At 43.8% G+C, this 25,788-nt stretch overlaps 1 protein-coding gene across 1 annotated transcript in view; it reads right to left on the reverse strand.

Moving 5' to 3' along the window:
* Nucleotides 1-203: 203 nt before the first annotated feature.
* Nucleotides 204-25,788, reverse strand: part of megf11 (multiple EGF-like-domains 11) — a 365,505-nt gene continuing 339,920 nt past the window's right edge. Inside the window, exons 16-21 of the mRNA XM_072277965.1 lie at nucleotides 24,664-24,792; nucleotides 23,103-23,336; nucleotides 20,628-20,746; nucleotides 18,278-18,392; nucleotides 5,243-5,443; nucleotides 204-373 (exon numbers count right to left, since the gene is read on the reverse strand). Coding sequence (XP_072134066.1) covers nucleotides 204-373; nucleotides 5,243-5,443; nucleotides 18,278-18,392; nucleotides 20,628-20,746; nucleotides 23,103-23,336; nucleotides 24,664-24,792 — 968 coding nt within the window. The remainder of the gene's footprint in view (nucleotides 374-5,242; nucleotides 5,444-18,277; nucleotides 18,393-20,627; nucleotides 20,747-23,102; nucleotides 23,337-24,663; nucleotides 24,793-25,788) is intronic.

Genomic DNA, 25,788 nt, shown 5'->3' on the forward strand with positions numbered 1-25,788 from the left:
TTTGATTAAATTAAATATCTTTCCTTGAAATCATGCAGGAAGTCCCAGGAGGCTGGCTGAGTGCCAGTGTCAATGTTAAGTTCATAATCAGTTTATTTTCAAGTCATCTTTGAGTTTCAGCATATGTTAGGGCAAAAAGATAGTCTTCTCTGCCACCTCTTGTCGCAAGCAATAGATGCTGAAGTTGGGTGAGCTGACCATAGTCATTCTTTGATTGGCTGGTGTTTATCTCCAGAGACACGTACTGGGCTGTGCCTCACTGGCAACAGGTCGTAGTGACTTGGGATGTGGCTGTTCCTCGGGAGGTCATAGGGATTCTGACTGCAGCTTGGGGTAGGTGCCTGACCACCCTGCACCACACTGACAGTTGGCTCTAGAGAGGAGAAACAAAAATCGCTTGTTACCCGACGCAGATTTGGGGACCAGTTCATTGAGCAACTTTGCTCTATCTGCCACAAAGGTGGGATTTCCTACAGAACATGGAACATAAATCCACAGCACATTACTGGTTCTTCAGCCCACAATGTTGTGCCGACCGTGTAACCTACTCTAGAAACTGTCTGGAACTACCCTACTGCATAGCCCTTTATTTTTCTAAGCTCCATGTACCTATCTAAGAGGCACTTAAAATATTCTATTGTATCCGCCTCTATCACGTTCGCCGGCAGTTCATTTCACACACCCAACACTCTGTGTGAAAATCTTATCCCAGACATCCCCACTGTACCTACTTCCAAGCTCCTTAAAACTGTGCCCACTCGTGTTAACCATATCAGCCCTGGGAAAAAGCCTCTGATTATCCACACAATCAATGGCTCATGTCATCTTATACACCCTTATCAGGTCACCTCTCATCCTCCATCACTCCAAGGAGAAAAGGCCAAGTTTACTCAACCTATTCTCATAAGGTATGCCCTCCAATTCAGGCAACATCCTTGTAAATCTCCTCTGCACTCTCTCTATAGTGTCCACATCCCTCATGTAGTGAGGTGACCAGATCTGAGCACAGTACTCCAAGTGGGGTCTGACCAGGGTCCTATATAACTGTAACATTACCTCACGGCTCTTGAACGCAATTCCACGGTTGATGAAGGACAACACACCATAGGCCTTCTTAACAACACTGTCAACCTGTGCAGCAGCTTTGAGTGTCCTATGGACATGGACCAAATATCTCTCTGATCCTCCACACTGCCAACAGTCTTATCATTAATCCTATATTCTGTCTTCAAATCTGACCTACCAAAATGAACCACTTCAGACTTATCTGGGTTGAACTCCATCTGCCACATAGCCTAGTTCTGCATCCTATTGATGTCCCACAGTACCCCCAAGCTTTGTGTCATCAGCAAATTTACTAATCCACCCTTCTACTTCTTCATCCAGGTCATTTATAAAAATCACAAAGGGGTGGGGTCCCAGAACAGATCCCTGCAGAACATTACTGGTCACCAACCTCCATGCAGAATACGAACCATCTACAACCACACTTTGCCTTCTGTGGGCAAGCCAATTCTGGATCCACAAAGCAAGGTCTCCTTGGATCCCATGCTTCCTTACTTTCTGAAGGAGCCTTGCATGGGAACCTTATCAAATGCCTTACTGAAATTCATATACACTATATCCACTGCTCTACCTTCATCAATGTGTTTTGTTACATCCTCAAAGAATTCAATCAGGCTCGTAAGGCATGACCTGCCCTTGACAAAGCCATGCTGACTATTCCAAATCAGATTATGTTTCTCCAGATGCTCATAAATTCTGCCTCTCAGTTCTCCAACAACTTGCCTACCACTGAAGTAAGACTCACTGGTCGATAATTTCCTTGGTTATCTCTACTCCCAGTGGCCAATCATTTCAATTCGACTTCCCATTCCCATTCTAATATGTCAGTCCATGGTCTCCTCTACTGCCATGATGAGGCCAAACTCAGGTTTAAGAGCAACACTTCATATTCCATCTGGGTAGTCTCCAACTTGAGGGCATGAACATTGATTTCTCTAACTTCAATTTAATTTCTCCCCTTTCCCCCTTCTCTCTTTTTCCATTCCTCATTCTGGTTCCACTCTTACCCCTTCTCCTCCCCGCCCATCGTCTCCCTCTGGTGTCTTTGCTTTCTCCCAAGATCCACTCTCTTCTCGTATCAAATTCCTTCTTCTTCTTCAGCCCTTTACCTCTTCCACCTAACACCTCCTAGCTTCTTACTTCATCTCCCTCCCCCCACCCACCTTCGTCCTCATCTATCGCCTGCCAGCTTATACTCATAAGACAGAGCAGAATTAAGCCACTCGACCTATCAGGTCTGTTGTGCCAGTTTATCATGGCTGATTCATTTCCCTCTTAGCCCCATTCCTCTGCCTTCTACCCGTAACCTTTCACATCCTGACTAATCAAGAACCTATCAAACTCCATCTTAAATGCACCCAGTGACCTGGCCTCCAAAGCTGCCTGTGGCAACAAATTCCAGAAATTTACCACCTTCTGGTGAGAAAAATTCCTCCTCATCTCTGTTCTAGATGGCTGTCCCTCTGAGGCTTTACCCTCTGGTCCTAGACTCCCCCACCAAAGGAAACAATCACTCTATCTAGGCCTTTCAACATTCAATAGGTTTCAATGAAATTCCCCTTCATTTTTCTAAATTCCAGTGAGTACAGGCCCACTTCAATCGCTGCCTATACAATAACCCTTTTATTCCCAGAATCATTCTTGTGAACCATCTTTAAACCCTCTCCAATGTCAGGATATCCTTTCTTAAATACAGGATCTAAAACTGATCACAATATTCCAAATATAGAGCATCAGCATTACATCCTTGCTTTGACCTCTTGAACGGAATACTAACATTGCATTCACCTTCCTCACCACTGATCTGACCTGCAAATTAACCCTTAGGTGATCCTGCACAAGAACTCTTGAATCCATTTGGTAGAGTACAGAGAAGATTTACTAGAATGTTGCCTGGGTTTCATCTCCTAAGTTACAGAGAAAAGTTGAACAAGTTGGGTCTTTATTCTTTGGAGCGTAGAAGGTTGAGGGGGGACTTGATAGAGGTATTTAAAATTATGAGGGGGATAGATAGAGTTGATGTGGATAGGCTTTTTCCATTGAGAGTAGGGGAGATTCAAACAAGAGGACATGAGTTGAGAGTTAAAGGGCAAAAGTTTAGGGGTAACATGAGGGGGAACTTCTTCACTCAGAGAGTGGTAGCTGTGTGGAACGAGCTTCCAGCAGAAGTGGTTGAGGCAGGTTCGATGTTGTCATTTAAAGTTAAATTGGATAGATATATGGACAGGAAAGGAATGGAGGGTTATGGGCTGAGTGCAGGTCGGTGGGACTAGGTTAGAGTAAGAGTTCAGTACGGACTAGAAGGGCCAAGATGGCCTGTTTCCGTGCTGTAATTGTTATATGTTATATGGTTATGCCTTGGATTTTTGAATTTTCTGTCTGTTTAGAAAATAGTCTATGCTTTTATTTCTTCTACCAAAGTGCATGGCCATACACTTTCCAAAACTGCATCTGTCACCTCTTTGCCTATTCTCCGAGTCTAAGTCCTTCTACTACCTCTCTGCATCCTCAACGATACCTTCATATCGTCTGCAAATGTGGCATCAATTTCATCATTCAACGTAGAAAGAAGTGGTCCCAATACATACTGGTGGCCAATCTGAAAAGGATCCCTTTATTCCCTTTCTTTTCCCCTTTCCCTTCTGAGCCACAGTGCTAGACTCAGTGCCAGAGACCTAGCCACTGCAGATCACCTGTGGTATGTCAAAACCCCACCTCACCACCTCCCAACATACCATTTGGGTCTCTGTACCATGTCCACAGAATCTCCAATGTACGCCTCTAATGATGGAATCTCCTCTCACCACTGCATTTCTCCTTGTCCCCCTTCCCTTCTGAGCCACAGTGCTAGACTCAGTGACAGAAACCCATCCGTTGTGTTGTGGCACCCCTCTAGTGTGCCTTCTTACCCCCCCCCCCCAAAATGGTATGCTTGTTATTGAGGGGAATGGGCACAAGGGTATTCTGTACCGGTTCTCTATTTCCCTTCCCTCCCTAGACAGCCACCCTTTAACCGGCCTCCTGCAACCTTGGGGTGACTATCTATCAACTCCTCAGTTTCTCTAAGGTCATCGAGTTGCAGCTCCAGTTCCTTCACACGTTCTCTGAGGAGCTGCAGCTCGGTGCAGATGTGGTTAAACGGGAGGCCAGGAGGTCTCCCAGAATTCCCACATCCCACACACAGACCTTGTCTTCTCCAAAGTAAGTACCCCATATATCTCCATCTTACATCACTTGGTCACTACATGAATTGGCTTTAGGAGTTCTAAGCTGCCACAGGCAAACGTTCAAAGTGACACACTCAGTGCTTTAGGACAGCTTTAACCCTCTGCCACCAGATTTCTGAATGCACTATGAACCCACGTACACTACCTCACTATTTTTGCACCACTCATTTAATTTTTAAATATATATTTATTATAATTTATAGTATACTTTATGTATTGCACTGTACTGCTGCCATAAAACAACAAATTTCACAACATATGCCAGTGATAATAAACCTGATTCTGATTCTTAATTTTTACTAGACTAGATTAATGTGTTGACTCAATAGTGACTTCGGACTGGGAGAAGTAGGAAGGAGGCCACACATTCAGCTATGTGCTGACTGCTGAAGTGACTGGAGAAGGCCAGAGCCCCCACCATATCCCTATCAGCATGATGATTAATCAGATGCACTCAACACTCCCCCACACCGGTGTAGAAATCAGGCATCTGAACAGAGCAGTGAATGAGACCCTGCATCATTCTCCTGATATTTCCACATGGAAAAGTCACTGGAAATTGATCGGAAGGTTGATCCAAGGGTGTGTCCAGTACCAAGCCTTAACCCTGTTGGTATCCTGGCATGGGTACTGAGTTCAACCAAGGACGAGATAATGAAGGAACAAATTCTGAGTCAAGACTCTGGAATCTGCAAGAACTCAATAAATGGCAGGTCCAATACAAAAGCCTGATCTGAGAGAATTGACATGAGGCAAGAAGTCAGGTAATGAGGCAGGGTCTCCAGGACAGTGTGTGTTGGCACTGGAATGAAGGCAGCAGGAACAAGCATGCAAAATAAACTCTGGTGGTTATATAACCACTCCTTGGAGTTATGACATGTGGCACGACATAAAGTCAAAACTTCGAGCATTTTTCTAAAAATATTGTGAGGTTCCTGATATGCACTTGCCAACTTCATAGACGTTTCTGTTTTTGGTGGTCTCACTCTCCGTGTAGAGAGGGTCCCTGCGGACGGGGGACTTCATCTCCACATAGCTGCTTTCAGAGTGTTTGCAGGCCAGCGCTGGTGGGTCTTTGATGGTAGCGTATGGATTCTCACTGCTGTTCAGGGAACATGTGCTGGAGCTGCAGACCGAACTCTTCACGTAATCTGGAGAAAGAACAAAAGGTAAATTACATACTCCATTTTCCTTTGAGAAAGCAAAATCCCCACAAAACTGAAAGGCTGTGAAACTTCAGGACAGCATCCATACTTTGTGCAGTGTAAGCATCTTCACTTGTTCGTTCAGCAAAAACCCTTGATCTGGAACACGTAACTTACCTTCTAGTGCAGAGTATATAAATGTGTTCACTCTCAACTGTAACTTTATTCTAAGCTGTCCAATAAAATTGCACGCATCTTTAATACTCTCAACAGATGTCACTTTAACGTTGTAATCTGCCCTAGGGTGGCGAGGTGGAGGTACGTCTCTACGAAAAGAGGTGTAAGGGGTTCCTTCCCCCCACTAGCCAGCAGGTCACCCTTGGGCAAGATTCTTGGCCAAGAACAATCACAGTCATGGAAAGACCATGATCACCCACGTTATACGACTCGGCACATAACATAGAAACGTAGAAAACTTACAGCACAATACAGGCCCTTCGGCCCACAAAGCTGTGCCGAACATGTCCTTACCAGAGAAATTACCTAGGGTTACCCATAGCCCTCTATTTTTCTGATCTTCATATACCTGTACAGGAGTCTCTTAAAAGACCGTATCATATCCGCCCCCACCATCGTCGCTGGCAGCCCATTCCACGCAGTCACCACTCTCTGAGTAAAGAACTTACCCCTGCCATCTCCCTTGTACCTACTTCCAAGCACCTTAAAACTGTGCCCTCTCGTGTTAGCCACTTCAGCCCTGGGAAAAAGCCTCTGACTATCCACACGATCAATGCCTCTCATCATCTTACATACCTCTGTCAGGTCACCTCTCATCCTCCATTGCTCCAAGGAGAAAAGGCCGAGTTCACTCAACCTATTCTCATAAGGCATGCTCCCCAATCCAGGCAACATCCTTGTGAATCTCCTCTGCACACTCTCTATGGTTTCCACATTCTTCCTATAGTGAGGCGACCAGAACTGAGCACAGTACTCCAAGTGGGGTCTGACCAGGGTCCTATATAGCTGCAACATTACCTCTCAGCTCCTAAATTCAATCCCACGATTGATGAAGACGAATGCACCATATGCTTTCTTAACCACAGAGTCAACCTGCGCAGCAACTTTGAGTGTCCTATGGACTTGGACCCCAAGATCCCTCTGATCCTCCAAACTGCCAAGAGCCTTATCATTAATAGTATATTCTGCCATCTTATTTGACCTACCAAAATGAACTACTTCACTTTTATCTGTGTTGAACTCCATCTACCACTTCTCAGCCCAGGTTTGCAGCCTATCAATGTCCCACTGTAACCTCTGACAGCCCTCCACACCCCCAACACCCCCAACCTTTGTGTCATCAGCAAATTTACTAATTCATCCTTCCACTTCTTCATCCAGATCATTTATAAAAATCACGAAGAGTAAGGGTCCCAGAACAGATCCCTGAGACACACCACTTGTCACCGACCTCCATGCAGAATATGACCCGTCTACAACCACTCTTTGCCTTCTGTGGGCAAGTCAGTTCTGGATCCACAAAGCAATGTCTCCTTGGATCCCACGCCTCCCAACAAATGAACAAATCTGCCCTAACTCCCTTTCTCACAGTGTTTCATATAATTCGGTGTTCAATAGTTCAGTTTAATATCAGGGAATTCTCCCCAAACAATCAGAATTCACCTCTTACTTGCTGATCGACTAACTAGGCAAGGACTAAGACACAAGAAACAGGAGCAGGAGCTGAACTACAAACCTGCCCTTCTTCTTCCCCATCTCCCTTGATTCGTATGACTAACACTACTATGACTACCCAGAAATCTGTCAGCCCATGTTTCGAATGACCCCAGTGACCAAGCCTCCACGGCATCCAGAGCGAAAAAGCCCCACTGGGTAAAGAACCATCTCCTTTTCTCGACACTGACACTGACCTCTGATTGTAGACTCCTCTGCCAAGGAAACATTTATCCTTGCTCCTCCCATTTCCATTCAATCCACCAGGCTCAGTGCAGTTTCAACACTGACGTCCACCCAAAATACGGAAAAATCACCCCTATTTATTCAAAACAATCAGGACAAATCAAATCTAGCTAACAACCATCAAGTTGTCAGTGAAGTTTGTTAGGGAAAATATTACAGCAGTGCTCAGGCAGGACAGATTAGAGGGCTTGTCTACTGAGTCCTTGTGGGTGGAGCTGAGAAACAGGAAAGGTATGGCCACATTAGTGGGATTGTATTACAGACCACCGAATAGTCAAAGAGAATTGGAAGAGCAAATCTGCAGAGAGATAGCAGGCAACTGCAGGAAACATAAAGTTGTGGTGGTAGGGGATTTTAATTTTCCATATATTGATTGGGTCTCCCATACTGTTAGGGGTCTAGATGGTTTAGAGTTTGTAAATTATGTTCAGGAAAGTTTTCTAAATCAATATATAGAGGGACCAACTAGAGGGGATGCAATATTGGATCTCCTGTTAGGAAATGAGTTAGGACAAGTGACAGAAGTCTGTGTAGGGGAGCACTTTGGTTCCAGTGATCATAACACCATTAGTTTCAACTTAATCATGGACAAGGATAGATCTGGTCCTAGGGTTGAGGTTCTTAACTGGAAGAAGGCCAAATTTGAAGAAATGAGAAAGGATCTAAAAAGCGTGGATTGGGACAGGTTGTTCTCTGGCATGGATGTGATTGGTAGGTGGGAAGCCTTCAAAGCAGAAATTTTGAGAGCGCAGAATTTGTATGTTCCTGTCAGGATTAAAGGTAAGGTGAATAGGAATAAGGAACCTTGGTTCTCAAGGGATATTGCAACTCTGATAAAGAAGAAGAGGGAGTTGTATGACATGCTTAGGAAGCAGGGAGTAAATAAGGTGCTTGAGGAGTATAAGAAGTGCAAGAAAATACTTAAGAAAGAAATCAGGAGGGCTAAAAGAAGACATGAGGTTGCCTTGGCAGTCAAAGTGAAGGATAATCCAAAGAGCTTTTACAGGTATATTAAGAGCAAAAGGATTGTAAGGGGTAAAATTGGTCCTCTTGAAGATCAGAGTGGTTGGTTATGTGCGGAACCAAAGGAAATGGAGGAGATCTTAAATAGGTTTTTTGCATCTGTATTTACTAAGGAAACTGGCATGAAGTCTATGGAATTAAGGGAAACAAGTAGTGAGATCATGGAAACTGTACAGATCGAAAAGGAGGAGGTCCTTGCTGTCTTGAGGAAAATTAAAGTGGATAAATCCCTGGGACCTGACAGGGTGTTCCCTTGGACCTTGAAGGAGACTAGTGTTAAAATTGCAGGGGCCCTGGCTGAAATATTTAAAATGTCGCTGTCTACAGGTGAGGTGCCGGAGGATTGGAGAGTGGCTCATGTTGTTCCATTGTTTAAAAAAGGATCGAAAAGTAATCCGGGAAATTATAGGCCAGTAAGTTTAACGTCGCTAGTAGGTAAGTTATTGGAGAGAGTACTAAGAGACAGAATCTACAAGCATTTGAATAGACAGGGACTTATTAGGGAGAGTCAACATGGCTTTGTGCGTGGTAGGTCATGTTTGACCAATCTATTGGAGTTTTTCGAGGAGGTTACCAGGAAAGTGGATGAAGGGAAGGCAGTGGATATTGTCTACATGGACTTCAGTAAGGCCTTTGACAAGGTCCCGCATGGGAGGTTAGTTAGGAAAATTCGGTCGCTAGGTATACATGGAGAGGTGGTAAATTGGATTAGACATTGGCTCAATGGAAGAAGCCAAAGAGTGGTGGTAGAGAATTGCTTCTCCGAGTGGAGGTCTGTGACTAGTGGTGTGCCACAGGGATCAGTGCTGGGTCCATTGTTATTTGTCATCTATATCAATGATCTGGATGATAATGTGGTAAACTGGATCAGCAAGTTTGCTGATGATACAAAGATTGGAGGTGTAGTAGACAGTGAGGAAGGTTTTCAGAGCCTGCAGAGGGACTTGGACCAGCTGGAAAAATGGGCTGAAAAATGGCAGATGGAGTTTAATACAGACAAGTGTGAGGTATTGCATGTTGCAAGGAGAAACCAACGTAGAACATACAGGGTTAATGGTAAGGCACTGAGGAGTGCAGTGGAACAGAGGGATCTGGGAATACAGATACAAAATTCCCTAAAAGTGTCGTCACAGGTAGATAGGGTCGTAAAGAGAGCTTTTGGTACATTGGCCTTTATTAATCAAAGTATTGAGTATAAGAGCTGGAATGTTATGATGAGGTTGTATAAGGCATTGGTGAGGCCGAATCTAGAGTATTGTGTTCAGTTTTGGTCACCAAATTACAGGAAGGATATAAATAAGGTTGAAAGAGTGCAGAGAAGGCTTACAAGGATGTTGCCAGGACTTGAGAAACTGAGTTACAGAGAAAGGTTGAATAGGTTAGGACCTTAATCCCTGGAGCGTAGAAGAATGAGGGGAGATTTGATAGAGGTATATAAAATTATGATGGGTATAGATAGAGTGAATGCAAGCAGGCTTTTTCCACTGAGGCAAAGGGAGAAAAAAAACCAGAGGACATGGGTTAAGGGTGAGGGGGGAAAAGTTTAAAGGGAACATTAGAGGGGGCTTCTTCACACAGAGAGTGGTGGGAGTATGGAATGAGCTGCCAGACGAGGTGGTAAATGCAGTTTCTTTTTTAACACTTAAGAATAAATTGGACAGATACATGGATGGAAGGTCTATGGAGGGATATGGTCCGTGTGCAGGTCAGTGGGACTAGGCAGAAAATGGTTCGGCACAGCCAAGAAGGGCCAAAAGGCCTGTTCTGTGCTGTAGTTTCTATGGTTTCTATGGAAGTGACGGAATCATCAACACAGCAAGAAAGTGGAACTTACCAATAATTTGCTAACTAAGATGGATAAGATGGTATATCCCCTGATGGGACGTACCTCAGGTTACTGAGAGAGGCTTGAGAAGAGATTGATGAGCCTTTGACCAGGTAAGGTTCTAGAAACATAGAAACATGGAAAATAGGTGCAGGAGTAGGCCATTTGGCCCTTCGAGCCTGCACCGCCATTCAGTATGATCATGGCTGATCATCCAATTCAGAACCCTGTACCAGCCTTCCCTCCATACCCCCTGACCCCTTTAGCCACAAGGGCCTTACCTAATTCCCTCTTAAATACAGCCAATGAACTGGCCTCAACTGTTTCCTGTGGCAGAGAATTCCACAGATTCACCACGCTCTGTGTGAGGAAGTTTTTCCTAATCTCGGTCCTAAAAGGCTGCCCCTTTATCCTCAAACTGTGACCCCTCGTACTGGACTTCCCCAACATCGGGAACAATCTTCCTGCATCTAGCCTGTCCAATCCCTTTAGGATTTTATACGTTTCAATAAGACCCCCCTCAATCTTCTAAATTCCAATGAGTTCTGGAAGGCCGTGAGTAGCTAATGTTGTTCTATTATTCATGAAGGGACCCAGAAATAATCCTGGAAATTGTAGACTGGTGAGTCTCAAGTCAGTTGTAAGGAAATTACTGAAGAAGGTTCTTTGGGATTGGAGTTATGAGCATTTTGAAAACTATGGCCCAATTAGAGACAGCCAGCATTGCTTTGTGCAGGGCAAGTCATATCTTACGAGCTTGATTGAGTTTTTTGAGGAGGTGATGAAAATGGTTGATAAAGGTAGAGTTGTGGAAGATTAAGACGCACGGGATCCACAGTGACTTGGCTGTGTGGCTTGTCCACTGAAGACAAAGGGTGCTGGTCATAAGACTTACTCTGGCTGGAAACCTGTGACTAATGGGCGCTGCAGGTTTCCGTACTGGAACCCTGCTGTCCCTGGCCAAATGTCAGATGTTATGCTCTGGGCAGTCATACGTAAAGATCCTTAACAGTGTTGATGTGTGGTAAGATCTTAGGATCCAAGTCCGTAACTCCCTGAAGTGACAACACAAGCTGACAAGCTACTAAAGAATTTGTACCACAGGCTCGCCTTTATTAGTCAAGAAATTGAGTTCAAAAGTCAAGAAGTTATGTTGCAGCTTAATAAAACTCTAGGCTGCATCTGGAGTGTTACACACAGTACTTGTTGTCCCATTATTGGAAGAATGTCGAGGTTTTGGAGAGGGTGCAGAAAAGGCGTACAGGATGCTGTCTGGGTTACAAGGCATGGGCTGTAACAAGAGGATGGACAAACTTGGGTTGTTTCTAACAAGAAAGGGAACGTATTTAAGGTGAGAGGGAGAAGTTAAAAGGAGATGCTTGGGGCAAATATTTTTAAACAGAGCGTGGGTATCTGGAATACACTGCTGGGGTGGTGGACAAGGCAAAAAGCTGCTGAAGAAGCTCATTTAAGACAGACACATGGACGTACAGGAGATGGAGGGGGAATATGGACATTGTGTAGGCAGAAAAGATTAGTTTAGTTGAGCATTTCATTACTAATTTAATTAGAATGGCATAACACTGTGACTGAGGGGCCTGTTCCTCTGCTGTACTGCTCTATGTTCCAAAAGCCAGTCTGTGTTTCTCTGGAAGAACTTGGCCCCGCTATAACCACGGGAACACCAACATGCACAGGTTCACTTCACATTACACACCATCCTGATTCGTTTACCCGCGGATACATGGATACACTGCACTGTGTTAAAGCTGTTGTTGGGCAGGGCCTGCCAGCGGGTTGTGGGACGGGGCTGGTGGATGCACTCGGCCACCCCCCATCATTCTGCCTATGTCTGCTTTAGATCACCGCATGCCTGGCTTGGCCCAGCCCATGGTTCATCTTTCATTCAGTCTGGCCACAAGCATGGCACATATTTCCACTGGCTTTACACCATCACTAGGAGGGCCTCGTCTGGTAAATGTAGCTGGAGGGTGCGACCAAGGTTACCCACATGTTGGTTCCACAACATCACAATGATTGACAGCAGATCATTCTTTGAAACAGTCTGCTCGAGTACAGGAACGTGTGAGTGACGGCTGTAACAATTCAAACGGACACAAAATGACCTTAACAAGTAACGTGTAGAGAATGAGAGAGTTAGAGATCCAACCCATCCCTCCAGCGCCCTCTACCACTGACAGTACCCTGGCTGGAACTTCCTCTGAGTTCTAGGAACTGCAAATCTACGGAAAAGAAAACCTTGGTTAATAGAAGAATGACCGACATCTCACTGTATCCACCGTTGGTCAGGCATAGTTTCAAATACAGGACAGTATTGACGTATCTAAGCACATTTATTCCATATCCACCTTTTAATCTCAAACTTTATTTTTATAACTGTACTTAATTATTTGTTGCATGTCTCACCCTGACCAACCCAACACAGCAAATTCCTGATCCATGTAAGTGTATATGGAGAATAAAGTTGAACCTTGATTTGCCTTGTTTTGTTTGGCCCATGACATAGCTCCAGCTGTTCCCAGCATCAGGCTCCCTCATTTTCACTTGGCTGTGGGTCCAGAGAGCAGCTCCCTGAAGGGAAGGGCCAGCCTTACAGTGCAGGGACCAAGGCCTTACTCACAGAGGAGAAGGTAAGCTCTGGAGATTTACGCTGCAGTGACCTCTTCCACTTCCTGTAGCCCCTCCTTCACTGTGTATAATAACAAAGGCTGCTGGTACTTTGTAACTAAGGCAGGCCTGGTCCTTTGCTGGCCCAGCTTACAGTGATGGAGTGTGGCAAAGACATGGAACTCAGTCAAATACCAGGACTGGCTGGTGCATTCCCTGAATTAAACCCTGCAGCTGCTGGAAAGGGCGACAAATGTTTTTGAAAAAAATCACAGGGAAATGGGGAAACTGTTGAGTAGTGTTGAGTAGGAAACGAAGTTGTGGTGGTAGGGGATTTTAATTTTCCATATATTGATTGGGTCTCCAATACTGTTAGGGGTCTAGATGGTTTAGAGTTTGTAAATTGTGTTTAGGAAAGTTTTCTAAATCAATATATAGAGGGACCAACTAGAGGGGATGCAATATTGGATCTCCTGTTAGGAAATGAGTTAGGACAAGTAACAGAAGTCTGTGTAGGGGAGCACTTTGGTTCCAGTGATCATTACACCATTAGTTTCAACTTAATCATGGACAAGGATAGATCTGGTCCTAGGGTTGAGGTTCTTAACTGGAAGAAGGCCAAATTTGAAGAAATGAGAAAGGATCTAAAAAGCGTGGATTGGGACAGGTTGTTCTCTGGCATGGATGTGATTGGTAGGTGGGAAGCCTGCAAAGCAGAAATTTTGAGAGCGCAGAATTTGTATGTTCCTGTCAGGATTAAAGGTAAGGTGAATAGGAATAAGGAACCTTGGTTCTCAAGGGATATTGCAACTCTGATAAAGAAGAAGAGGGAGTTGTATGACATGCTTAGGAAGCAGGGAGTAAATAAGGTGCTTGAGGAGTATAAGAAGTGCAAGAAAATACTTAAGAAAGAAATCAGGAGGGCTAAAAGAAGACATGAGGTTGCCTTGGCAGTCAAAGTGAAGGATAATCCAAAGAGCTTTTACAGGTATATTAAGAGCAAAAGGATTGTAAGGGGTAAAATTGGTCCTCTTGAAGATCAGAGTGGTTGGCTATGTGCGGAACCAAAGGAAATGGAGGAGATCTTAAATAGGTTTTTTGCATCTGTATTTACTAAGGAAACTGGCATGAAGTCTATGGAATTAAGGGAAACAAGTAGTGAGATCATGGAAACTGTACAGATCGAAAAGGAGGAGGTCCTTGCTGTCTTGAGGAAAATTAAAGTGGATAAATCCCTGGGACCTGACAGGGTGTTCCCTTGGACCTTGAAGGAGACTAGTGTTGAAATTGCAGGGGCCCTGGCTGAAATATTTAAAATGTCGCTGTCTACAGGTGAGGTGCCGGAGGATTGGAGAGTGGCTCATGTTGTTCCGTTGTTTAAAAAAGGATCGAAAAGTAATCCGGGAAATTATAGGCCAGTAAGTTTAACGTCGGTAGTAGGTAAGTTATTGGAGGGAGTACTAAGAGACAGAATCTACAAGCATTTGGATAGACTGGGACTTATTAGGGAGAGTCAACATGGCTTTGTCCGTGGTAGGTCATGTTTGACCAATCTATTGGAGTTTTTCGAGGAGGTTACCAGGAAAGTGGATGAAGGGAAGGCAGTGGATATTGTCTACATGGACTTCAGTAAGGGCTTTGACAAGGTCCTGCATGGGAGGTTAGTTAGAAAAATTCACTTGCTAGGTATACATGGAGAGGTGGTAAATTGGATTAGACATTGGCTCAATGGAAGATGCCAGAGAGTGGTGGTAGAGAATTGCTTCTCTGAGTGGAGGCCTGTGACTAGTGGTGTGCCACAGGGATCAGTGCTGGGTCCATTGTTATTTGTCATCTATATCAATGATCTGGATGATAATGTGGTAAATTGGATCAGCAAGTTTGCTGATGATACAAAGATTGGAGGTGTAGTAGACAGTGAGGAAGGTTTTCAGAGCCTGCAGAGGGACTTGGACCAGCTGGAAAAATGGGCTAAAAAATGGCAGATGGAGATTAATACTGACAAGTGTGAGGTATTGCACGTTGAAGGGAGAAACCAACGTAGAACATACAGGGTTAATGGTAAGGCACTGAGGAGTGCAGTGGAACAGAGGGATCTGGGAATACAGATACAAAATTCCCTAAAAGTGGCGTCACAGGTAGATAGGGTCGTAAAGAGAGCTTTTGGTACATTGGCCTTTATTAATCAAAGTATTGAGTATAAGAGCTGGAACGTTATGATGAGGTTGTATAAGGCATTGGTGAGGCCGAATCTGGAGTATTGTGTTCAGTTTTGGTCACCAAATTACAGGAAGGATATAAATAAGGTTGAAAGAGTGCAGAGAAGGTTACAAGGATGTTGCCAGGACTTGAGAAACTCAGTTACAGAGAAAGGTTGAATAGGTTAGGACTTTATTCCCTGGAGCGTAGAAGAATGAGGGGAGATTTGATAGAGGTATATAAAATTATGATGGGTATAGATAGAGTGAATGCAAGCAGGCTTTTTCCACTGAGGCAAGGGGAGAAAAAAACCAGAGGACATGGGTTTAGGGTGAGGGGGGGAAAAGTTTAAAGGGAACATTAGGGGGGGCTTCTTCACACAGAGAGTGGTGGGAGTATGGAATGAGCTGCCAGATGAGGTGGTAAATGCGGGTTCTTTTTTAACATTTAAGAATAAATTGGACAGATACATGGACGGGAGGTGTATGGAGGGATATGGTCCGTGTGCAGGTCAGTGGGACTAGGCAGAAAATGGTTCGGCACAGCCAAGAAGGGCCAAAAGGCCTGTTTCTGTGCTGTAGTTTCTGTGGTTTCTATGGTTAGTGGATGCTCCTTCACAGACACAACAGTCCGTTGCCTCTGTGTACTGTGAGGTTCTGTAGTCCCATGAACACAACAGTGCAAACGGCATCTGTGCAAAGGTATAATGTGTTATGGTGTTGCAGTTGCAAAGAAACGTGAAGACATGGTGAATGGTGAAGATATAGTGAGATGTGAAGACAAGGTAAAATGTGAAGACGTGGTGAACAGTGAAGACTCGGTGATCAGTGAAGACACGGTGAGATGTGAAGACATGGTGAGATGTGAAGACATGGTGAAATGTGAAGACATGGTGAACAGTGAAGACAGTGAAATGTGAAGACACGGTCAACAATGAGGACACAGTGAGAGGTGAGGACGCAATGGGATGTGAAGATGGTGAACAGCGAAGAGATGGTGAACTGTGAAGACAAGCTGAGATGTGAAGACATGGTGAACAGAGACCCTAGGCAACAGGACTATCCTTTTTTCCTTCTGTCTACCGTGCTGACCTTGTGTGTTTATAGGCTGCCCTGCAGATCTTTTCTACACCACAGGCTGGTTACAATATATCCCACTACATTATTTCAGAGACAAGCAGGTCCCAAACACCTGAAAATAGTGGTTCCCTTTCTTATACACTTAACAGGGCAGGCAGGCTCACCATCTCCAAACACAGGGCCTCCCATACGAGACAGAGATTACAGGAGGCTCCTCCACCCAGAGGGTGTGAGTCTGGAAACCTCTTCCCACAAGGACAGTGGAGGTACAGCTAGTGGCAAATTAGAGCATGTCAACTCCTGCTCCCATTTCACAGCTTCTTCTGTCCAAAAAGTAACTAACCAATTCCCTCTCTTGCTGCTGGGTTATTGGTTTTGCTGTGTGTAACACTGTTGTCATATTTCTCTTTGTCATACTTCTAGGATCCCAGAATTGTGAAAAGTATTATTGCTGAGCTGAATATTTTGTGTCTGAACTGATGGAGAGAGAACTTGGAATAAATTTAACATTTATAAACCTCACTAATTTGATGGTTATTAGGGGGCAAATAGTCACAATCATTTGGAGTTGTGTTGTTGTAAATGGAAAGGTTTACCAAAGCAGCAATTCAGAGAAAGAAGTTACTTTGGCGAATTTAAAGTTAAAATAAAAATTATCATCAGAGTTCACATATGTTACCAAATATTTCCTTTAGATTCTTTTTCTTGCAGACATTTACAAGTAAATAAATAGAATAGAATTTATGAAAACCTAAACTCAAAAAATGAGAAACAAGCAATGTGCATAAGATGACAAACCCTGCAAATAAAAATTAAAACTGAGAATATGAGTTGTAAAGAATGGTTGTAAGTGAGTCTGTAGGTTGTAGATTTGATGGGACCAATTTTCTGGAGTAACTTTTTTCTATCAATAAGCGTAATGGACAGTTTAGAAAGTTTTACACTGACACTTTGGTAACAATTTCCTGTTTGTGCCTCTGGCTTTCAACTCCACTATGTTCCTCTCACTCAGCGAACCACAGGTGCCCGGGAAGATGAATGAGTTTATTGACTCAGTGACACCATACAGTCCCCCGGACCAAGCATCCTCTGGACAGAGTCATCAGGTGGAATCTGTGCTGCAGCTGCGTCACTGATCCGGCTCACACCACTGTGGTTGGTCTTTTTCCTCCACACTTGGGAAGGGAAGGGGTAAATATTTCCTTTCTTTAGAGAGCTGAACTCTTTGTCAAACTCCTATGTTGAGTGAGCTTGGAATGGCACAGCCAATTCCTGGAGGTCTGGAGTTGGTTTACATCAGGAGAATGTGTACAGCAGCCTGTATGCCCAGGTTACTTGCATTACAGATGCAATTGTAAGACTGCATGGCTGCCTATATCTGCACAGCAACATGGTAAGAGGGATTCCTTATACCCACAGCTCTCATACACTGACCAATCACACATCAAGCTAAAGAATCACGTGGAGCTTCTGTCGGAGCTAGTGTCAGAAAAGGGCCAGTAACATCATAAAAGAGCCCACCCACCCTGCACATGGACTGTTTGTCCCACTGCCATCAGGAGGCTATGTAGCATTCACACCAGGACCACCAGTTCGAAACCAGCTACGTTTACCAAGCAGTGAGGCTGATCACTAAACCACCCCTCCACACCAGCAACCACCACTACTTTCTCATTTACCATCAGAATCATTTTCTGAACAGACACTCCTGTGCCTAGCATCACTTTATGGACGTTAACCAATCTATGTATATAAACTATCTTATGTATTAACATTTATTGTATTTTTTATTATTATTATGTGTTCTTTTTCTGCGCTGCATTGGATCCAAGATAACAATAGTTTTCTTGTGTACTAGAAATGAAATTAAGCAATCTTGAATGAGATCTTCATCAGGGTGTTGGCCCACCGGTTCCCAATAATGGCACAAATAACTGAAGCAGAGGTCGTGCAGTTCTTTGTCAGCACAGTAATTCTGTGGGAGCCACCAAGGGGAGAGGGTACGATACTAAGAGTGAGCATTCACTTTGCTACTAGGGAGGGCAGGCTCACTGATGATACTTTAGCCTGAAACATTTCAAAGTAAAACCACGTTGAGGGTTTACTGACCTAAGCCATTCAAGTTATTGAGATATCGCCATTCGGGACACAATGAGTTGTTGATATCTTGCCCAGAAAGCTCTATACTCTGGAGACTTGAGAAAAGCTGTTTTTTGGTCTGTTTCTAAATTGATAAGAGATTAAAGTTTAGTTAAAAGGGCCAACTTTTAGCTCATGCAAGATGACACTTCAATATTAAAGCCCATTTTACACAATGTAATGGCTCAGTGTGACCAGGCTCAGGTAAATGGTTACAAATATCTCTGATTCTGACCATGGAACAGATCGTATAACATTCAGAGTGTGTTCTTTTAACTACTGCTGCAAGTCCTTGGGTGCTTCAGTGTGACAGGTACCAAGCTCATGGCCAATTCAGGTCCAATCAGCATCACCTTGTGTTTGGGATCTTCCCCCTTCCTCTAGCTGCCAGTTTACATTTTGTGTCTGGTATCACTTTGTGTTTAGGATTTCTCCCCTTCTTCCAGCTGCCAGTTTACAACTAGGATTCTGTACCCTCAAGAAGATATCTCCATTGTGGCAGTGCAGGCCTGAAGTACAGGGTGGACCGTAGTGTAACACATTACAGTGTCAATGATCAAAGTTCAATTCTCGCCACTGTCTGTAAGGAGTTTGTACGTTCTCCCTGTGACCGTATGTGTTTCCAGTGTCTGTAAGGAGTTTTACGTTATCCCGGTGACTATATGTGTGTTTCCACTGTCTGTAAGGAGTTTGTATGATCTCCCTGTGACCGTGTGTGTTTCCAGTGTCTGTAAGGAGTTTGTACGATCTCCCTGTGACCGTGTGTGTTCCCTCCGGTTCCTCTGGTTCCCTCCCACATTCTAAAGACATACCTGTCAGGGTTAGTAAATTGTGGCCATACTATGTTGGCAACAGAAGCATGGTAATACTTGTGGGCTGCCCAGCACAACCCTTGGACTGTGTTGGCCGTTGATGCAAACAACACATTCGGTATGTTTGGGTGTTTACAAAACACTGTCACTGTGCAGCAGAGCTTCCTGACACAATAACAGTAACACCGTTACTGCCAAATATATTATTTACCTGAAAATATCTAACTTCAAAGAAAATTTCTTTTTTCTGTACTAACCTCAAACAATGGAGCCAATGAAAACCCCAGCCAGTCACAAACATACAATGCACAGTAAAATCTGAGATCCCAGCACCTCATGTCACTAACAGCTTACAGCATTCATTCTTCCCAGGGTGGAGTGGCTGATACATGACGGCATAATTTTAAGGCAATTGGAGGAAAGTCTAGGGGGCAGTTAGAGGCAGATTACTTCACACAGAGAGGGGTAGGTGTGTGAAACGCCTTGCCAGGGCTGGTGGAAGAGGCAGGGACATTACTGGCATTTAGAAGGCTCTTAGATAGGCACATGGCTGCTAGGAAAATGGTGGGCTCTGTGAGAGGGGAGGGTTAATTGATCTTAGAGCAGGTTAAAAGGTCGGCACAACATTGTGGGACAAAGGGGCTGTACGGTGCTGTAAATTTCCGTGTTCTATATAATTTGTTGGGTCAGTAGCTGTTCAGATAAGTAACTGTTAAGATTCGTAACTGTTTAGATCACTGTGAGCAAATCCTAATCTGTGGCTCAAGTGTGATTATTAGCGCTGGGTACATAAACATCTCATCTTGGACAGAACCACCATCCACTCTTTCTCTTTGACTCTCCATTCCTCTGGTCTCTCAACATTAGATGTAGCTTTGAGATTGGACAGTGTGCACTTGTCTCCATCTCTCTGAGCACGATGTCAGAACATGTCAGAAAGCAGCTGAGTGACTGAATTCCCAGAAATGCCAGAGATTCTGCAGATGCTGGAAATCCTGAGCAGCACACACAAGATGCTGGAGGAAAAGCATCTATGGATTAAAATAAACAATCAATGCTTCAGGCTGAGACAATACCGATAAAGGGTTTCTGTTTGAAACATTAACTATTTATTCATTTCCACAGATGCTGCCTGATCTGCTGAGTTCCTCCAGCATTTTGTGTGAGCTTTCTCTGTGGTTGTGTGTGTGTAGGGAAGCCAGGCTACAGCACACTTCTCCATGGTGATCTGCAACATAGCTGCTTTCATAAGCTGGTCCTACAGTGCCTGTGGTTGTGTTTTATGCAAAGGACTCACTTCAGTGTCAGCCTTGGGAGAAACATCATTTAAACTGAAAATTTGCAAATGAAAGCTTGGTGCAGAGTTTTTAACAACTGAGACTGGTTTCAGTGCTGGTGCAATTTTACTGAAGTGTTTTTATTGAGGTGTTTGTGGCTTTAGTTCACAATAAGACTGCAAGTGCTGGAAGAGCCACTGCAGTTTAGTGGAATATTGTACAGATACATACCTTGATGTGACAGTCTTCATCTGCATTTCTGATAAAACGGGTGAGGCGGCCACACTGGGACAGAGTGTGGTAACTAGGGTTGGTGAAACAGTGAAGGGTGCTGGATCTCTGAGATGTATCTAAGGAAAGATAAGTTAGCACAAAATGTATGCACATTGAGCAAATATAAATACAGTGGATTCCAGTTAATCGGGCATTTGGTTAATTCAGGGCAGCCACCTATTTGGGACAAATTGTAAAGAACAAAAACTAATAGAGAAGATTGCCGGATTCCCTTTGCTTATTTGGGACACTATACCACTTAATTGAGGCAGAAGACTGTTGCCGAACCGTTTCTAATCAGCGTCAGTCATGCGCACAAGCGTGATCGTTAGATACAACACCGTACTCGGAATGAACAGCTTTTAAATAGCATCGCTTGTGTGTGTTTGCGTTCAAAGCAGTGAACTTTGTCACTGATAGTTGGTGAGAAATAAGTAGTAAGACAGCTCAGAATTTTTTTGCTTACTGTGGTTTCGAGCATTCAGCCTTGGAGATGCCAGAAAGAGCTAGGAGTGAAAACAGAACAATCTCACTACTTCAACAAGATAAAGAATCTGAAGGTACCAACAATCACCTTGAATGTTACAGTGAAAATGATAGAGTCTTTTAAGAGACTCCTGGATAGGTACATGGAGCTTAGAAAAATAGAGGGCTATGGGTAACCCTAGGTAATTTCTAAGGTAAGGACATGTTCGGCGCAGCTTTGTGGGCCGAAGGGCCTGTATTGTGTTATAGGTTTTCTATGTTTCTTTGTTTCTAAAATTAAGATTTGGAGACACAATCTTTGACAGCACTGCATAAAGCCAGTCCATTACCTACACTAGGTGTCTGTGCTGATTTTTGTTCATTTACAATCAAAGGAAAGTGACGCAGACCAATTCTTCTATTGATAAGTATTAGGAACTAATGCACAGTTATATCGTACTGTACTATTATTGGTAGTGTTCTAATTTGTTCCTTGTTTCATTTAAATGCATAATTTGTTACTCAGTTTGACTTTTTAACCATTTCCATGAAACTCTGGCTATTGGGGCAGCTGCTTAATTGGGCCAAAATGTCCTGGTCCCGATGTGTCCCAATTAACCAGAGTCCTCTGTGTATCTAAAATGGAGAGAGAGGTAGAAACTGAGGCGGGGGGCACTCGGTGGGAAATGCAGAAATTCCAAACGATAAGCCTGAAAAAAAGAAAGGAGAATAAAAAGGGAAACAGACTGAGACAGGAAATCAATGAGAGATTAATCACTCCCAGTACCATTATAATCCCTAGTATCCTCTGCTATAAAGTGCCTGTGGACATAGTTACGCTCTTAAGATTTTCAAATAAGACAAATGAAAAGCACATTGAGTGCACATCTCCACATTATATCTGAACCATGAGCAGATGTAGGAGTATGTTGCAGAGACTGACATGCACCAGGACACAGCAAGTCTTTAGGAAGAACAGCTGAAATTTGAAGGAATTCTTGAGACATCAGTGACTTACAGAAGTCACTGCAAAAATTATATCAGGTCAGAATAGGTTATGAAACTTGAAATGGTTTTCTTAAGAAGGTAAGGAGAACATGACTCTGGACACAAAGCAGAAACACATTTTGAGCTTTCATCAGAACCTCAGTCAGGTCTTTGACCTGAAACATTAACTGTATCTCTCTTCACAGATGCTGCCTGACCAGCTGAATGTCTCCAGTACTTTGATTTGTTTTATACATTAGATTTAAAGCAGACATTTTTGATTTTCATGTTCAGTCTCCAACTTCAACTCATACCACCTGCATCCCTACTCAAATTCCACCTGTCGATGTGTATTCAGTTTAAAGAAATGAAACAGTGCATATTCCACTTAACAGTTCTGCCCTAAAGACCAGTTGAGCAGCATTTAGATCCGGGTTGACAGTCGCTCTTTACAGAAGGACTGAGTTCGTGCAGCTGCTCTCATTGTATGGAAACAAAAAGACGTTTTCCATATTCTGAGATTTTTATGATTATTGGACTGGACTTTATATTGGTTTCCTTCAGATTTTCGGTGTTTTCTTTCTTGTGGACAGTTGTCGGGTGGATGATCTGTTAATCTGTTAATTTTTGTGTGAAAAAGGGGGTGTTGGAGGTTTGTTCTTTTCTGCGGGGGTGGGGACAGGGACTGTGATTGTTGCTGTTGTTTTCCGCAAGTGAGGGGGTCGGTGATTATTATTGTGGCTGTTTTTTGCTGCAGGGAGGGCAATTTTGGGGTCTGTGAGTTTTGTTTCTTTTCTTTTTCATGCCACTGGAGGGAGTTGATGCCTTTTCTTTCATCAGCTCCCATGGTTTTTTTTTAAATTTCATGGCTATCCGAAGAAGACGAATATCAGAGTTGTACATGCATACTTTGACAATACAATGAACCGTTGAGCAGTTTACTTTGCCGCTGCAACACCTGATGCTCTGATGTTGTCTTACCTGACAGGGAATAGTCTGTATTGGTAATCCGCATGGCGGGGGTGTAGGAAACACTGGGCATGTTGTGCCCTTTCCCTTTCTGCTTCCATTTGTACCAGAGGAAGAGAGTCAGCATCATTACTATAATCAGGAGAAGAATAATGATCCCAGTAACAGCTCCAACAGAGTGTCTGTCCGATGCTAGAGCCGGACTGATCCTCGTATAGGGGTTCAGTTCATCCATTATCAGCGCAGCTGTGTGACGGAACACAATGATGGTCAGAGTTATACCAGATGATATGGAATTACAGAGATTTTCCAGCAAAAAAACTGGCCTTTCAGGTCATCGTATCAATGCCAATGTTTGCACTACCATGAGTCTCACCACCTATCCCTCACACGCTGCTCCTGTGTACCCTGGACATTAGAACCAGAGGCTGGAGGTGGTCATGGACACATCATGACTGATCAGCCATTCAGTAAGAATATCGCTGGTCATTCACCACAGACCACTTTCCTGCCTCTAACCCCACATCCCTCTACAATCTTCATCCCTAAAAATCTATCACCATACTCAGTGCCTGACCTGCCAGAGCCTATTGCAAAGAGATTACATCTTCTGGTGAAGAGAGTTCTTCTCCTCTCAGTCCTAAGTGGCTATTCCTTCTTTTGAATCGAAGATCCCTGCTTCTAGACAGCCCGGCCAGGGGACAGACTTCTCTGAAAGAATGTTACATGTTTTGATGAGGTCACTTCTCACTCCTCTGAACTCTAGACAGTACAGGCCCAGTTGGCTTAATCTCCCTCATGTGATAAACATGCATTTCAGGAATCAATCTGATATCCTTTGCCAAATTCCCCTGAGCACAACTTCCTAGGGTAGGGAGACCCAGATCTGCACACAATGTTCCAGACATGATCTTACTGTGACTGCTGATGGTCCTTTAACATGAAGAAAACTTAGAACCACCTGGTATGTGGTGAACTTTACTTTCCGAAGAGGAAAAGGTGTAAAAACAAAAGTACAGTAAGTTATTCTGTGATTTTCGTTCACTGACCCAGAAGCCTTTGCTGTGCTCATTAAAATTCTCCCCAATTCTGGCAGAAAAGAAGTTCAAGTTGCACGGACACAAGACTTGTTCTCTCCACACACTGAATACTTATTCCCCTCCACTGACGCTGCCTGCCTGCCCAGCGTGGATAACTTCACTCACCTCAATGCTGAAACAATTCCACAACCTATAGACTCACTTTCAAGAACTCTACAACTTGAGTTCCCTGTATTATTTATTTACTTATTTATTTGCATAATGTCTTCTTTTGCACAGTAGTTGTTTATCAGTGTACTTATGTATAGTTTTTCATAAATTTTCCTGTAAATGCCTGCAAGAAAATGTATCTCAGGGTTGTATATGGTGACACAGATGTACTTTGATAATAAATTTACTTTGAATTTTACTTGCTGAGTTTCTCCTCACTTTACTGATCAAGGTGTGTTTAAATGCTACAGTAAATTGGATCAAGGCATCGCAATGACTCAGATTCTGCCCAGTAAACTTACTGACAAGTGCTTTCCACCTACCTTGGTCACACCGAATGCCTTTGAAACCAGGTGAACAATAGCAAGTCCCAGTCACATGATCACAAGTGGCATTATTCAAACACTCACACAGCTGCTGACAGCTGTAGCCAAATGTACCAGGAGGACACTCTGGAATACAGTGGGAAACAACGCAGTTAGGGAGCTCCTGGGGTCAATCATTCGGTAACATTAAACATTACGGCTATTTGAAACAGTGAGCATCTGAATTAACTGTCCTTTTTGGAACTGTTCTCTAATGTTCTGTTAGTTTTTCCTGTATAAGGAGATTATTACATTGAACAGTGGATTCACTATTAAGCTTTCCGGAGTCCAAAACCTATTAAATTCTTACCCCACGTTCCATCAATCCTCTCCATTATAAATGCTCTGTCCTCATTTATAAAAGAGACTGCCTATACAGATACCTTGCTCGCTACCACTGAAGTATGTCATTCTAAGCTAGTCAATCTCTTGTCACGCAGGGTCAGGTGACCACAATGTCTTCTTTACGTTATATTTTGGATGCTGGACAAGTGAGCTGCGGCTGAGATTTGCCTCCGCTGAAGCTGGATAGCTATCAGCTCACTGAAAGGTGCAGTTTGGTTTGTCTTGGCTTTGGATGCAGAGAGTGGAGTTAGAGGTCAGGTTAGGGTTTAGGATCAGGGATGTGGGGGAGTTAGAGGTCAGGCCAGAGCCTAGCTCCCTGATCGAAGGCCAGTAACGTGAATGTTTTATGAAGGACATCCATGGATGAATATTGGGCCAGCAAGTGCTGTGGACGAAGACCGGTGAGGATGAGAGCTGGTGGTAGCCCCAGTTAATGAGTCCTGCACCACCCCCCCAACAGGTGGACAGGTCCTGGGGTTGGAGGTCTAGGTGGTCAGGAAGCACGAGGCTCAGTGACCTCCTAGGTAAGCACGTTGACGAGGCCTGGAGTTCGATGTCCCGTTATTGGCAGGTACCTTAGCGGCCAGCCAAAGGCCCTGAGGAGAAAGGTCACGGTTTAAATTCATTCAGCACTGCATACTGAGGCTGGAACCCATGGAAAATCCCTTCACAGAGTCAGAGTCGCAGAGGTATAGCACCTGGATGACCACATCCCACCTCTCGACCAATGGTCCAACC

This window comes from Mobula birostris, chromosome 14, assembly GCF_030028105.1.
Source record: "Mobula birostris isolate sMobBir1 chromosome 14, sMobBir1.hap1, whole genome shotgun sequence".
Classification (NCBI taxonomy): Eukaryota; Metazoa; Chordata; class Chondrichthyes; order Myliobatiformes; family Myliobatidae; genus Mobula; species Mobula birostris.